This window comes from Epinephelus fuscoguttatus, linkage group LG7 (assembly GCF_011397635.1).
Source record: "Epinephelus fuscoguttatus linkage group LG7, E.fuscoguttatus.final_Chr_v1".
Taxonomy (NCBI): domain Eukaryota; kingdom Metazoa; phylum Chordata; class Actinopteri; order Perciformes; family Serranidae; genus Epinephelus; species Epinephelus fuscoguttatus.
The window spans coordinates 44,277,739-44,294,406 of NC_064758.1; the positions used below are offsets into that span (position 1 = coordinate 44,277,739).

At 44.1% G+C, this 16,668-nt stretch overlaps 1 protein-coding gene across 6 annotated transcripts in view; it reads right to left on the minus strand.

Moving 5' to 3' along the window:
* The window catches only part of LOC125892253 (IQ motif and SEC7 domain-containing protein 1-like), a 256,394-nt gene that overhangs the window by 221,419 nt on the left and 18,307 nt on the right, over positions 1-16,668 (minus strand). For 4 of the 6 annotated variants that reach the window (XM_049582154.1, XM_049582158.1, XM_049582155.1 and 1 more), the window contains exon 2: positions 13,592-15,749. In XM_049582154.1, the coding sequence (XP_049438111.1) occupies positions 13,592-14,325 (734 nt within the window). In that variant the 5' untranslated portion in view covers positions 14,326-15,749. The remainder of the gene's footprint in view (positions 1-13,591; positions 15,750-16,668) is intronic. The other 2 variants (XM_049582156.1, XM_049582157.1) reach the window with 1 other exon arrangement.

The following is a 16,668-nucleotide window of genomic DNA, read 5'->3' on the forward strand; positions in this document are numbered from 1 at the left end:
TCAGCCTATCGAGCTGTTGCCATGACAACGTAGCATTTAGCACCCGTCCTCCTGGACCCTGGGAGGAGGGGTCCACCTTCACCACCAGCACCAGCCGGCTCCATGTCTCATTTCAGTGTTGCCAAATATAACAGACAGACGGACTGACAGAGGGAGGGAGAGGGACACGGCACCGTGTACGAGTCATGGACAGTCAGTGTGTGTGTGTGTGTGCTTGTGTGTGTGTGCAAGAGACAGAGAGAGAGAGAGAGAGTGTGTGTGTGTGTGTGTCTCAACATCCAGGTCAGCTGTAGAATGATTACACCATCAATCAACAAGACTGATATCATCTAACTCCTGTCTCACACACACACACACACACACACACACACACACACACACACACACACACAGGCTCTCTAATTAGATTGTGTGAGTTGCAGGGTGACTACGGTGAGCCCGAGGGGACAAGTGTTATTAAGAGATTTGGAGTTTTGTGACTTGCTGCATTTAAACTGGACTGGAAATGATTTAAAAAATGATGTAATGCGATTAAAAGTTAATTTCAGTTATAAAAAGATCATTTTAAGGATTTGAGCGGATTTAAACTGATGGGCTTTGACTGGCTGTGACAGCCGAAAACGTGTTTTATAAGGATGTTCAAGGAAGAAAGTGCAGAGAGACAGAAAGAGACGAGGACATTAAGTAGTTTTAGGAAAACGCTCTTGAACAGGTTTGTTCAAGTGTTCTTTTCTTTAAAATCAGCCGGTGATGTCAGTTAACGTTTAATCGCATGCAGACAGTCATTTCTTCAACTGTCTGTCTTTTTCTCAATAACAAAAACAACTCTTTCAACTGAACCTTGTAATGAAAGAAAGACAGAAATCCTCTTGTTGTTGTTCAGTGGCCACAGTGTTGGGTAAGGGTTACTGCAAAAAGTAATCAAAGTACTCTAACGCGTTACTTTGTAACCCAACTCTGAGAGGCCATCTCCAGGGCTGAACAATGAGGCCAATGCAAAGGAGCTGCAGTTCCTCTAATGACCACTTGAGGCTGACTCCAGAAGCGAGTCAGGCCCCATAGATTTCAACACTCATGACAACTGTACAGGGGCTATATAACTAATAATCTAATTTATATCAAACAAGTTGTGCAGACTTCCAAACTGTCATTTCTCCAGCAGTGTTTGATTTACGAGCACACACTTACTGATCATCATCTGAAAAGCTCAACATCTCTCTATCTATACTCTCAACAAATAACTAATGTGAGCCAACTAGGATTTGTCCCCAGGTTCATTGTAAACTCTGACTTATCCATGTGACTGTTAAGAAGCAGAAACATAACTTGTTTCTTCATGTGCAACATGTTAGTCTGGAGGTTTAAACTGGTGTCCTCTCACAGAGTTGGTGATTCAAACTAAACTTTCATCTCTGTCAGAGAAAACTGATCTGAGTTCAGACTGTTTACTTACAGCACAGCTACACTCACAGATAACTGAGCCTCCTACCTGCCTGTCAAACACCATCAACCCACAAACCTTCTCCAGTCCGGACTGAGTGGAGTCCTGCGGGGTGAAGCTGTGAAGGCTGCGAGCGGAGCTAGCTGCTAACAGCCACCGCTGCAACTAACAAACTCCACAAATCCATTCAGCAGCTCCACCATCCACAGTCAGACACACACGGCTGATTATTTACTGCTGAATTGCAGCTCACAGCATCCTGGTGCAGACTATTTACTGGAGTTTACCAGCCTGTCGCTCATGCTGCATTTGAAGATAATTACAAGCATGGCATTTCTCTATTTTCAATGTCAGATAGTCCAACACAAACATTTTGGTCTCACTTTGTCTTGTCAGCGAAAATGAAACACAGATTTCCTCTTAGTTTTTAATATCAAGATCTATGTTCAGCTCGCCATGGTCTGGTTTTCATCATATAAAAAAGGTTGTTATAGTTTTCATCAATGAAATGAACACTGTTCAGCAGTCAGCACAGCTTCACATTAAATATACAACAAGAGATAAATATAATCATTAAGTTCACCTGACTGTGGGTAAATGTAAAATTTAAATGTATTTGCATCACCACACTTTCCACCAAACTATTTATTACCAAATCACTTCCTGTTGCTGGTGCTTCCTTCTCTTCTGAACTGTTTTCTGCAGATGAAACAAAGTTCTTATTTTCAGTCTTTGTTCTCACTTTCAAATATTTTGTTGGACAAAACTAAATCCAAGATGGACGCCAATGGCCCTCCTGCCTCTGTCCTGGCTGATAGTTGCCGTCATGTTTTACTTGGTTGAGTCACGCTGCTGCTAATCTGCAGCCGGTCTGATGCACACCTCAGAAATTGGAGTCATAGATTAAAACAGATCAATGAGTGATCAATAAACAAGCTGATCTATGGCCTGATAGGTTCTAACGTATTGATCCAGACATTTAATCATCCAGCTAGGGGGTGAGGTTCATCTGCAGCAAGGAAGGTGAACGACAGAGGGAGAGAGGAGCTTCAATCACAAACCATATGATTACCACAACTAAATCAAATCTAACACTAATTACACATTTAAACAGCTCCGAAATACAAAAAATGTCCACCTGGACCTTTAAGCTCTGCCATTTCTCCTCTAATTATCAGGCTGTAACCTGTGACAGGCTGTTATGATACCATGACTATCACACATTCACATGCATGTAGTTTTTTGTTGAGCTGTGGGCGTCATGTAGGTTTACATCACCAAAGGTTTATGACAAAAATCACTTGACGACTCTGACTCCTGTGTGCGCACGACGAGAGAGGAGAGGGAGAGATGCTGTGCTGCTGCCAGAGGAGCCGCTGAATGAGTTCCCTCTGAGCGCTAAGAGAAGGAAAACATTCAGGACGCCACAGTTTATTCCACACTACTGAAGCTGCTCCTCTTTTTGGAACCACCAAGGAGTCATGCTTGTTGTTGCCATGGGTAACAGTATGATGTCAATATGTCAATAAGTCCAAATATCGTAAGTATCACAATATGAATTTTTCAAACTAGTCCATAGCCATTGGTAGCTTTGTCACCTTCTACCTATGCCAGTCCTCAATGCCTATGTGCAGTTTCACATAGATTGACCACGTCAGTGAGTAGGAAAACGTGGGACAGACAGAATGACTGACTGACAGAATGACACACTGACAGTTTCCGTGATTATGTACAGCATACCATACCATGACTTAGTCATACCAAACATTAGAAACAACACCAACATTGGTCCACAGGGGGAGCCACAGCGATCGGTCGCATTTTAGCCATTTTGAAGCATTTTTCTGTTGTTATAGCGCCACCCAGTTGCCAATTAGAGTTAAATTTCTCCAGTCACCTTGAGGCGTCCTGTTCTACATATCTACCAAGTTTAGTAAAAATCCATATGGCGGTTAGGCCTAGATAAGAAATGAGCTCTCTAGCGCCCCCATTTTGTTTGATGGGCTCAATAATGGAGGGGTCCCCTCAGATTATGTGTGGTCATATGCCTACAAAGTTGCGTGGTGATGGGTGAAACCCTTGAGATGTTCTACACCTTTATGTGATGAGCCACGCCCTCCGCAATATTCATTGCCTTATAGAAGCTCAGTTTTAGGAAGTTTTCCAACTTTTGCCAAGAGGGAACTTTAGATATTGCTCCCTAGATTATGTTCACCCAGTTTCATGCACATCGCTCAAACTTCCTAGGAAGAGATCCATTTGAAGTGTTTTTCAAAAAATTCAAAATGGTGGAAAATCTATATAAGTGGAAGTTATGGGTTCTTGAGGCAAATGTGTTCCTCATGAGGAGAGGCATCTCTGTGCAAAGTTTCATGTCTCTACCACATACGGGGCATGAGATATGCCCATTCACAGTTTGACATTTCAATCGGTTGCTATAGCGCCCCCCTTTGGCCAATTGATGCCAATTGATGCTTCATTGGCATCCTCCCATGACCCTCTACCACTGTGCCAAATTTCACATGGATTGACCAAGTCAGTGAGAAGAAAAACGTGGAACAGACACACACAGAGTTTTCTTCATTAGATAGTAAGAACACATTAAAAATTATACCAGTATTATTGTGAAGGAAATTATATGGTGCACACCCCTAGCAGACAACGAGCTACAACCTAATTTTCATCACAAGCAGTCCTCTAACGATGTTCTCTGTGTGCAACCAGCTGCGAGACGATCACAGCGACTGTCTACAAAGTTCAACACCAGAAACAGATTGCCTACAATGAAAATATTCATTAACTTCACTCTGTCGTGTCCCCAACATTACTTCGCACACACAGTTATTACAACTTCTAAAACACATTTCTAGGGAAAAAAAAGTGTTTGCTTGAGCCAGTTGAAGACACAGCCCATGTGCACCTACGATCAGAAAGACACCACCTCCGCCTCATTTTGAGCCGGAAGAACCCTGATATTAACCTGTCAGCATCTGCTGACAGGTTAATATGAGAGGTAGCAGCTGCAGCACATCTGAGATGAGCAAACGTATGCAGCACCTTGTGTGAACTGACCTCATTAAAAGACCCGTGTGCTCGTCTGTAATCGGCCTCCCGCCTGATCTGAGCCGTTTAATTGGTGCTGTTTGTTGGTGGAAACATGTTTAGCTCAGGACTATCAGGCAGCAGGCAGTGCTGATGAGGGGCTTTCAGTTGACCTCCCATAATCTACTGAGTCAAGACTTTTAGCTCCCACACACACACACACACACACACACACACACACACGGACGAACAGTAAAATAAGTGCAAAATCACCACAAACACACTAAATATTGAACAAGGTGTCTTTAGCTGTCAGAAAAATGTGAGATTTTTGTTTAACACATTGAGGACGATGGCTGAGCATCTACACTTGGCAGGACTGTTTCCTGGACACTGAAGTAATGGGGTAAAACCACACACACACACACACACACACACACACACCTGGTGCAGCAGTGCTGCTGACTGAGCACTATTTACACTCGTGTTATCGTCATCAGCACACAGAGGACGAGATGTCAGCAGCTGTTTACAAAAACAGGGTCAGAGAGAGACCGAGAGGGAGATGCTATCTGGAGTCCGAAATTAAAATCCTTTCAACATCGTGTCCACTTCTGTGTTTCTGTGAGCAGGAAAAGACACAAAGAGGAGGTTTAAAATAAAGAGACTTCATCTCGACCTGGTATCAACATGTGATGTGTATCTGGGTAAACGCAGGTGTGAACGCACACAGAACGGATGCGATCACATCGTCAGATGGTGACCCCAGAGTCATTGAAACTCCTGCAAGATGTTATATTCCATGTTTCTAGTGAACATCTGAACCTAAGCTGTTATCTTTGACTGACCCTAACCAATATGTGCGTTACACCAAGCAGGCGTAGACAAACCATATAACAGCAAGATGAAAATATTTTGAAGTGGCTTACAAGAGTTTCACAGAGTTACCATCTACGCCACGAGTCTGGAGAAGGTCTGGCTCACACTGTGAGCAGGTTGTAGCCAGGTGTTAAATGACATCTGTACAGTGAGGTCACATTTGGCGTTAACTTAAGAAGATCTTTCACTAAGAAGGAGTTGTAAGATCGAGCTGACCCACTCTTAACAGTCTTCTTAGCGACCAAACGCTCACAGATCCAGCCGCGTCAGGCAAATTAATATTACACTAAGCAAGGAGATGTTGAAACAGTGCACAGCGTATATATTTTGATCTATTTTATACTTCAGATTTATATTGTTTAGCATTAATTAGTGACAGAATAGAAGGAATTTCATTCTGCAGGGACACACGTGTCCTTACTGTGCATATGACAATAAACACTTTGAATCTTGAATCTATATGTTTTATGAAGACCCTGTGTGCGCTCAAAGCTGTGGCACAAGTTACGCACCGAAATCTGGCCGAAGAAAAATAATGATAAGAAGAAAATAAGTATGAGGAATAACAAGTGTGTTCCTGTATGTGCTGTGCACATCAGGCACACAAATAAAATGAATCATCATGACTATCATTTATCATAATTTGTCCGCACATATCCCACATCTGCATGCACATATCAGATAGTTTACTGCACCCAAAAAATGCGTCAGGGCGCAACAGAAACACATCCACCCTCCAAACCTGCGACATTAAGATATCAGGCAACTGACAGGTGTAACTGAGCTCAGCTGGCACCTCATCAAGGTACGCTCCACCCGCTACTCTAGGCGTTGCCACATCACACAACAGCATATTCTTGCTGCTAACCAACAGCGTCGCCGTGTGCGAAGCCAAACCGTATGTGTAAATGCATTTGAGCCCACTCGACGTGCTGTCAGACCGGGCTGTCCAAATGAAGTACTGGCTGCCCCGTGCTGAGATACAACGCCTCATCAGCTAGTGTCTCCACACATCCGGAGGGCAACCCGGTGCAATTTCACCCTCAGCCTGGAGGTGCAGTGCCCGGCTGCACTGCGTTTTTACGCAGTGGGGAGCTTCCTGGAGGTGGTGGGAGACGGCACCGGCCTCAGCAAGGCGTCTGTGTTTTCTTGTTTAATACATTTCCTCATGATTCTCTTACCAAGACTACTTCTTATTTAGTTGTGGTCTTGTTTTCGTCATGAAAATAGGTCATTAACAAATATTTATCATCTTAGTTTTTCATTAGAATTATTAGAACACACTTACACACGAGCAGCAGGGAATTAGTGTGTTAGGTAGCAGCGCTGTGTGTAACTTATGTGCTGATGAAGTGGTGCGTGATCGATTTGCCTGACATTGACTGATTTAGTTTCAGCAGCGCAGTAGTGGACAGCTCCTGTTAAGAGCGTCTTAAAGAGCGATCCTAAGAAGGGCATTAAGAACGCATCTGGGAAACACTCTTATCTTAGCGACCCTTCTTAGCTAAGGCGTTCTTAACTGTGCTCTTTAGACTAAAGATCGCTCTTAACTGGGAAACGCGGCCAATGTTATTTACTCGGGAATAAGTCAGCAGTGGAAATAAACTGGATTTCAGAGAAAGACAGAACACATGGCGCATGTAAATGATGACATTATGAGATAAAGCACGACTTAACGTTAGGCTGAAATTAAACCGAGCTGTTCTGTCAAGAGACGCAGTGACTAGCAGACGAAAAGTCTGCTAGCTGCTAGGCTAATTTATGTAATGATCATGTTTAAGCTAATAACGTGTGACTAGCAAAAAACAAATGTTTTGTCCATGAACCTTGACAGTTATTACTTTGGCAAGTGTTGTTGTTCGTTTGTGTTTTATGGCTGTTTGGAGAAGTTTGCCTTCAGGGTTTGAAGCCAGATACGCCTTTGTGATAGTTTTATGAAAAAGACGATGGTTTGGGTTCAAATTAAGATTCCTTCCAGAGAGGTCTCTCTGACAGAAAGCCCTGAACGTTAACTTATCCCATGTGCTGTGTAATGTGTGTTAGTGGAGTCAGTTTAAAGTCAACTTTACTGAACGTGTACGGTTACAGTTATTTACATTATTTATGCTGTTTTTATCTTTCATGGCCAAAAGCAAAAAAGAAGTAGGTGGCATCTTCTTCTGTGACAGACTGTGTTAAATGGGCAGATAATATCGTCTCATATGGACAGCAGGACCCTAAATCGCATCAAATAGAAATCGTATCGTGGCAGACTGCGTAATATCGGCAAATACTCGATATATCGATAATCGATATGATATGGCATTGTGATGAAACTGGTGATTTACACTGCTACAGGTTTATATGCATACAGTAAGCACCATATCAAGAAGATGTATCCAGAAACAGATCACAGGTTAATACCAGGAGGAGGTAGGTCACAGAAACAAAGAGAGGATCTGCAGAACAGAAAAGTGAATGATGCATCCTCTTTAAATTTCTTTTGCTCCATTTTCTCTCTCCTCTTCATCCATCTGAATCCTACAGATCTGACTCCTCTGACTCCTTCACACCCACACTGCAGAATAACATCACTCTGTCTCCCTCTTCATTACCATAACTGCTCTCCATCAGTCTTTCCCTTCGATAAGATCAATAAGATGTCACAGCACTGATGTCTAATGATGGTTACGCCACCGTCACAGTCACACGTGTTCAGATCATCTCTGACGACTGAGCGCTGAAGGTTTCTGTGATCATCAGCACCAGCCGAGGTTGTGCAGGTTTGTATTTACTGTAAGCAGCAGTGATGTTCTGCTTATATCTCACTGTAAGGGCAAATCAGAAACTCACCGATTCCAAGCATCCTGTGTGATTCCCACCTGAATACTACAGAGTGAAACTGCAGCCAGAGGAACACATGATATCGTGACAAGGCTGTTAGCAGAGGCAAATATGTCACAAATACTTCAAGTGCAGAAACCCCCTCGCTCACGCTGCTCGGCTACAGGACGGTGAGTTCACTGTTTCCTCGTCTTCACTCTTGAATCTTTAATAAAAACATTTAGGATCATGGCGGCATTTTGCATTTTTTATTCCGTTTACTCCACTTCGGTTAAAGTGTCGACTTGAGGCAGCTGTGTGGAGTCGACGCATGTTGTTGTTCTGTGGTGAGTTCATGCGCTGCGAGCCTCTGCCCTCAGTGGGATCCACGATTTCACTGAATAACTTAATAACCTGATTGAGTTTTGCAGTACAGCTTGTTTACGAGCAAACTGGCTAATAGCGACCCATCAAGACGAGCGGGGCAAATATGACCTGAATTTATGAACCACAAACCCTCCGTGTTTCCTTTGGGGAGTCTGTAAAACACAACATTTCTCTTCTCTTCTTCTACACTTTCATTTCAAACTGGCCACAAATGGAGATCTATAAACAACAAAGTGAGGCACAATGTTTGCAAATGCATGTGTTTGCTTTGCTAAGCCTGTGCAGCATCACTGGAACATGTGTGCACACATAATTTAACCCTTTCAGCTCTGCAATACAAATGGTCCAGTGCAGTGGTACTCTTGCTTATTGTGATGCCATTTCTTGGAGTAACTTCAAATGCTTCATATCCCTAAAATCTGTACAACCACAGCCAGAAGGTTTTGTGAGTCAATAAACCAGAATAATAACTAATACAAGTACTGAAAATGTGTCATTTGAAAAAATAATACAAAAATCTGATAAAAACACAAAACATTTTGATCCAAAAGTTTTTCAAAATGTAAAAAAAAAAATAGGCAAAATATTTCTCAACACTCCTCAGCTTATTTGAACTGTGTTTATTATTTAGTTTTTGCTTTGTGCACATTTGTATGAGCGGAAGGCGTTCTGGTAGATTCATCATTCATTCCTCAGTGGCACCACCATGCATTTTGGCACGCCGTGTAACGACGCACAATGATGTCATAATGAGCGTACAATGTGATGACATGGAAGACAGGAACCATCGCTTTCTGCTACAAAAAATGAATGCACTCGCTATTTTTTAGACTTTTAGATTGATACATGAAGGATTATGAAAAACTACCTCTTGCAGCCATAACGGGAAATTCCAGTGCAATTCCAGCAAAATCCTACATCTGCTCCATAAGGTAACAAAAGGTCATGACATGATGATGGGGAGGACAGAAGCCTTAGCATTCTGTTTCAAAAAATGAATGCTCCAGCTATCATGGTTTTTATTTTAGATTAATATATACAGGATTATGCAAACAATGATCTGGAAGGTCACAGGGAGATTCCGGCGCAATTCCAGCGAAATACTACGTTTGCGCCACCCGTAAGGAAAGGTAACATGAGGTCATGACATGATGGGGATAACAGAAGCTGTGGCTTTCTGCTACCAAAAGAATTAATGCACTAGCTGTTATGGTTCTTATTTTAGATGTATTTAAACAGGATGATGCAAACACAGATCTCCTGCAGCCGTCCATTTTAAACGGGTTAATATGCATTTTAACTGCACTTGCAAAACTGACACTGTTTACATAAATATCTGTGGCAGTGGTTTGAGACTCACAGCTCATCACCCTTCAGATGAAATGTTTAAACTGCTTCTTGTGTGTCCTGTTTCTTCCTGCTCCAGCCTGAGGTGCTGCAAGGTGCTGCAAAATAAATCTGTGTGAGGGTGTTTTGCATTTTGCTGCATCATGCCCACTACGAAATCACTCAGGAACCCGTGTAGGCAGCTCTGCAACATGCTCTCATGCCTCCGTGCCATAATCTGCCCCAGTGCAGTGTGGGATTTATTGGATCACACTCAGTCACTTGAAGAGGCAGCAAGCAGCCGATTGCACTGTGTGATTTCATAACGAATCAGTCTTATCTTCGCTGCTGTCAGACTCCATCATTGTTCTCTGCCTGTTACATCATTTGCAAGCTTGGGGTCCGCTTTTTCTCACGATATCAGCTGTACCTGAACGTCCCATGACTAAGGGCTCGGAGGATTTTTTGATTCCTCAAGATGCCTCAGATGAACCCAGATCTGAGAGTCTGAGTCACACTCTGCACCTCTGTGTACAATCTGTTTTACTTTTTGGCTGCTCGTATGAGAGCTTATAAGACAAAGCAATAGTACTATTAAATCTCTCTCCATGAGTCATCACTGCGTTTCCCCAGCCTTCATTTCTGCAGGTCTGTCGGGAGCCTCTCTGTTTGCAGAGGAGAGGAGGCGACGCTCTATGTTCCCAACAGCAGTGCAAGCTTAGCAAAGCTTCAAGCGCTCCGAGCACCGAGCGAGGTTAAAACCATTTCAACTGTTAGCGAGAGCGTTGTCCTTCAAACAGGTTTTCCACAGTTGCATAGCAACAGCAATCGCCATGACCAGTGCTTCCAGAGACAGCGGTTAGGTGTTACCAGTTACAAAGGCACTGCCTTGTACACGCATGGGACGACTGCAGCCCTGCATCCTGTTGCCTGCAGCACCACACAGCCCTGTGCACAAAGAAGACTGCCACAGACGGCAGCGAGGCTCCATCGTTCTCAACACTTCCTGATAGGATGCTCCTAAGATAGTGTTGCCAGGCAACAAACCCAATTCCAGGCAGCGAACAGAGTTGTGACTGAAAATGTATTCAGAGCAACAAAATTACGACAAAATGAGAGCAAAAAACAAAAGCTACCTGCTAAGTGGTTACCATGGTGATTAGTACAGCGAACAACTTCCCTTTAACATAAAGCACAGCGTGTTTTCTTCATGGTCAACAACCAATCCTATTGCTTAGCAAAAATATCTATTACATAACACTGTTCAGTCTGTGCTCCACCAATTATCAGTGTTAGAGATGCTGTAGTCGTTTAGCTGCTGTGTCTCTGGAGGCTCGTGCTCTCCTGCTCTCCCGCAATATGTAAATTCCCACTACAGCCTTCCACTCTGTAGCCCTATTAGCTGATAAAAGGATGAATATTTATCAGCCCTGCACACACACCAATCACACTATCTCAGTACAGAAAGAAGGCATCAGCTGCCCCCTCTCCTCCGCAGGAAGAAACACTTCAATGTTAAACTTCAACAACTCATCTCTCCTACTCGTACAATAAATTAATTCAGCAGAACAGCTTTACCTTTAAAGCCGTTGCTTGCACTTTTTTATTTTGCCAGCTTAGAATCAAGCAAGAAGATATTTCCAGGTCAAATTTAGCATGTGGGCACATGTTCCTAGGCTTGCACAAAACCTGCGTGAGAAAAGCTGCAAAGTTAGTAGCGATCAAAGTCAAAGATTGACACAAGTTTTGGCAAAACAGACCATGGGATGAAAGACTGGCAGCCAAGTTTGAGTTTGGAAATTTAGTGAAAGGATGCCATGATAACACCAGTGCCTTGTTTCCACTTACAAATGTGACTGGTGTCCATAAATCTGTAATAGACACTCATGATGCCTCTAGTGTCCGACGCAAGGAAGCATCGTATCGTAATACTTTTGTGTGGCATTATCATATCATCACACAGACACCAGGTATCAATTATTTTTATTATATAAATTATTAATATCAAAAATACAAATTAGAGGTTTGGTAGCCTGCTAGAGTCATATCATCTTTTTCAGTTTACTAGATACATTTTGCTGCAATAAAAACAACTGAAGTGAGATGAACAGGCTAAATAAAACTGTTGGTGACAAAGTTTTCCTTTGGGGACATAATTCGCCACTGAAAAATGATAATATAGGTGCTTTCTAGGGATGGGCATCAATTTTCTATTATCGATGATTGATAGTTAAGGCTTTTGATCGATCACAAATAATTTTGATCGATAGTTGCAGTGTTTCCCCTACAATGCCTGGCATAGGTCCAGCGAGCCGCCGTGCCAACGAGACCCCCCGCCCGGTGAGCACGGCGGCTCAACGGGCCTACGAGACCCCCGCCAGAAACAGACGGAGGCTCTCATCGCTCTCCAAAGCCTCGGCGGCTTCCCTTGAGGCCTCTGAAAACACTACGCCATTGAAAGTCGGAGGTTTTGCTGAAAACTGAAGCCTGTAACTCTGGCTGGCAACGGTTGTAAACACCCAGGGGTGAACTGCGTATGCACGCCATTCTTCCTCTTTGGCCTGGGGGGTTGAGGCTCAAAACTGGGGCAGCTGCACTCTCTTGCGGCGACAGTCTGCACTGCGCTCTTTTGTTTTCTCTCTTTTGAAACACTCGCTTATCAATTAATCGATAATTGATCGTTAATTTTGTTGATGATCGAATAATGAATTTTGATCGTTTGCCCATCCCTAGTGCTTTCACACCTGCCCTGTTTGGTTCGGTTCTATCAAACTCAAGTTCATTTGCTCCCTCAGTGCGGGTCGTTTGGGCAGGTGTGAACACAGCAATCACACTCAGGTGTGCACCAAAACAATGAGACCTTCTTGAAGAGGTGGTCTCAGTCCGGTTCCAAAGGAACTCTGGTGCGGTTGGTTTGTGGTGAGAAGGTGTTGCGACCTGGATGTGAAGCGACTGCAGTCACATGACACATTGTTTGGGTTAAACATGAGCATGTTACAGTCCTGGAGGATTATTAATGTGCACCTCCTCCTGTACTGCCTTAATATGCACATTCAGCACATCCAATGCATCAAAACATTGTTTTCTAGTTGGAGCCGCGTTTGCCTCGTTTTCAAACTGTATGCTTTGACTAAAATGAACAATGACAGCAATACAGTCCACGATGAGCAGCGCTAAAATCAACCTGCGTAGTTGTCCCTCCATTGTGACATTAGAAAGTGTCACATTTATCTTGCAAGTGTACTCTTCTTCAACGTTTGCTTTACTTCCTGGATTTTTCCCACATGGAAATTCTGACCAATCAAGAGCAGTGTCCTCTGTACATGTGTATGTAAGTGGAAACAAAGCACAATGTTCTACAGCAGTTCATTAACAATCACAATGGAGGTTTAGAGGCATAGGTCATCCAAGAGAACGGCAGAACTCATTCTCTAAAGAAACATTTCAATGAATACCAACCGAGTCATTTTATTGGGAGATTTAAAGCCCTTTGATACCTCCTCAGTATGATTGAGTCGTAATCAAAATGGCATCCTCTCTCAGTTTTTCTTACAAAATAAACTTATTCACACGTTTTACAATCCTGAGATTCTGGTTGTTTTCCAGTCTGCATATAGAGTTCGATCATTTCAACCCACTGCTGAGATCAAGTTTGCCCTCCTTGTGCTATCTTTGGCTTTGGTTGTAGTAAGTATACCTTAAAGTCTAACTTACGATTTGTGGTGGTGGAGGGTGTGGGCGTGGTGGTTGTTGGAGGCGTTCGCTCTGTGCAGCCGCTCGAGCCTCTCCTTCTCTTTCTCCACGAAGTTGGTGTTGGTGCCAGTGCTGGTGGAGGGCACTCGGGTCAGCCGGCTGTGGGCCCGCGGCTGATCCCTGGGCGGGATCGGAGGAGGGGGAGGTGGAGCCGGGGCTGGGGAGGAGACTGGAGCTGGAATCTGGGTGGGGATCGAGATGGAGGGTGGGGCCGAAGCCGGGGCAGGAACTGGGATCGCTGTTGTACTGGTGCTATTGGAGCTGTTGTAGGAATGGTGGGTGGAGGAGGAGTGGTGGTGGTGCTGGTGGTACTGGTGGTGGTGGCTGTGGTGGAGGGGGATGGAGGAGGGAGGCTGGGGAGGAGCCTGGTATTGGCTGTTGTGGTGGTGGTGGTTCTTGGTGGAAATGGACGTCGACATGGTCTGAGTCGGAGGAGGCGGCGGAGGAGGAGGAGGGAGAGGAGGCTCGGGGGGAGGAGCAGGTGGAGGAGGAGCGACAGGTTGCCGGTCCAAACGCAGGTCCTTGTTCTCCTGGCTGAGCCGGTCCAGTTGGACCTCCAGCTCCTCGATTCGGCGCCGCTGAGTTTCAAGAAGCTTCTGCTGGCTCTCGATGATGTTGTTGAGTTCAAGAAGGTACTCCACTGCCCGGTTGGGGCTTTCTGGGCTGCCCTGACCTGGGCCTTGATTAGCATCCATGACTAGCTGGTCTGAGGGTTAGCACAAAGGCTAATGGCTAGGGAACCTCAAGCTAAACAACCGCTGGGGAAATACTCAAGGTGACCAAGGTTCACTAATTCTAAATTCTAAACTACAGAGCCTGAATGCTGTTGGCTGTTACAGTTGGTTAGATCCAGGTTGTAGCTAGCACTGAGGCTAAATGCTAAACGTCTGCACTGGATGAAATGCTGCCTGAGTCACAGCTACAGCTGGTGCAGAGCCAAAGGCTAACTCGCTGAGTGTTAGATATCACAGGGGCTGGTAGATTGGTGACACAGGTAAATGAGCTAGCAGGCTAGCACAACTGAATAAGACTCAAAACAAAAGAAGAAACTGGACTCAATCCTGTCTAACTTGGCCACCGAGCCTTACTATGTACTCTACTATCTAGTCTACAACCTAAAACCTAACGTCTAAATAACTACGAAACTATTCCCTATGGCCCTAAGCCCTACACCCTAAAAACTAAACTACCCTTCACCCTCCCCCCCACCAGAGGTAAGTGGGGGGGAGAGGACTTTTTCTTCTTTGAGTTCTGATTCGAAGATCAAGATGGACCTCGTCCTCGCTGGCTCCAATCAGAGAGGTTTATCGAGTCGTCGACCATCCCCTGGTTCAGTCAGGCGTTTCTGCTGAGGTTCAGACCCATGACGGTTAAAAACAGGACAGATATAAAGAAAGGATTGTCTTCCCCCCCCAAAAAAAGTCTTTCTGTTTGTCAGTGAGTCAGTTGTATCCACTCTTTACACTCCATGCAGAAGATCAGAACATTGGTTTCCAGAAAGCAGGTGTGAAGAACTTCACTGACGGAGGCTTTATTTGTCCCTCTGTGTCAAAGATATTGCACCTTATCATTGTTGAGCGACGGAAGCTTGTCCAGCACCAGTGGTACAAGTGATGTTTTTTTCCCTGCATCCAATACGAGTGTTTTTCCAGCAGAAATGCAGTCTGCAAAAGCTTGTACAAACTCCCAAACAAGCTGACTAACAGCTGGCTCCCCTGTTGTGCCTCATAATAAAATCCCAGGGTCAAAACCCCTGCGGTAATTCTCCAAGTCAAGAGTTTTCTGAGCAGGGAAAGAGAATTCAGTTCAGACCCTCTCCATCAACAAAACAGCCTGCAACCAAACCCAGGGAAATCAACAACGCAAAGCTCCACGAAATGAAAATGGAATGTCCGTCGAAGATCATCTTCTGACAAACATGGAAGAGGAGAGCGTCACCTCTTCCTGGTCCATGGGTTCATCTGCAGGCATCAGCCTGTCGTCCTGCAGTCGGTCTGTCAGAGGAAGTGATGCGCAAAGGTTAAATGTCATGTCAGACGTTTGTCTTCTTCCTGGATACGACGAGGCATCTGGGATTCACGGTCATTATCTTTCCACTGGATGGCATACCCAGATCCTTCTTCATGTCATCCGCCCGTTACATGAAAAAGAGGAGAAGAAAGAAAGAGAAGATGAGGAGACAGGAAGTTGTAAAACAGGAGAGGAAGAGCCAACAGGAAGTACGAACTTGTGATACTTTCAAAACGTTCTTTCTAGGAGAATCACCTCTTTATTTTTCCTTGTATTATCATTTAGTCTTTGCCCTCTCGGTTTGACTTCCCATACTTTTGTTTTTATTTTAAATTTGTTTTTCTCACCTGTTTCTAATCTTTCATCTTTACTTCCTGTCTCTTTTATTCTTTTGTCTTTTTGCCTGCTCTCTTTATCTCCATCCTTTCTCTGCTCTCTTCCTGATCTTTCCTTTTTCTTTTGCTCTCTTTCCATGTGCAGTTGTCTTCCTCTATGTAGTTTTCTCTTTTCATATAGCTGTTACCGTCTCATCTCCATCCCTTTCATTTCTCTCTTTCTCTGTGGTTGCTAGGAGTGAGGTCTCTCAGCCCATAAATACCAATGACATGCTCTGTCTAAGCCATCAGAGACAAGAAAAATCATCACACCCCATCAGCCTCTCCTCCTACACTCTATCACCATCCCTCCTCCGTCTTAGTCCACCTCTTTTTGTCTCTCGCTCTCTCTTTCATTTCATTTTCTATTTTTCTCACTCAGTTTTAGATCTTGTGCTGATCTCTGCCGATGCCATCCTGTGCTGTTTTGTGTGCATCACTTTATCAGTGCAATATCTAAAGTCAGTACATTTCAGCACTGCTCTTGGTCGCACAGCCCAGGCAAGAAGAAAATGTTGGCGTTGCATGTTTCTGCAAACCACCGATATTTTACATTTTCATACATATCAACGTGTCCAAAGTGACGTAGTTCTGGTTACATGGAGATGAGCCGACTGTCATCTGGAGGAGAAAGAGATGGTTTATGGCGTGAGA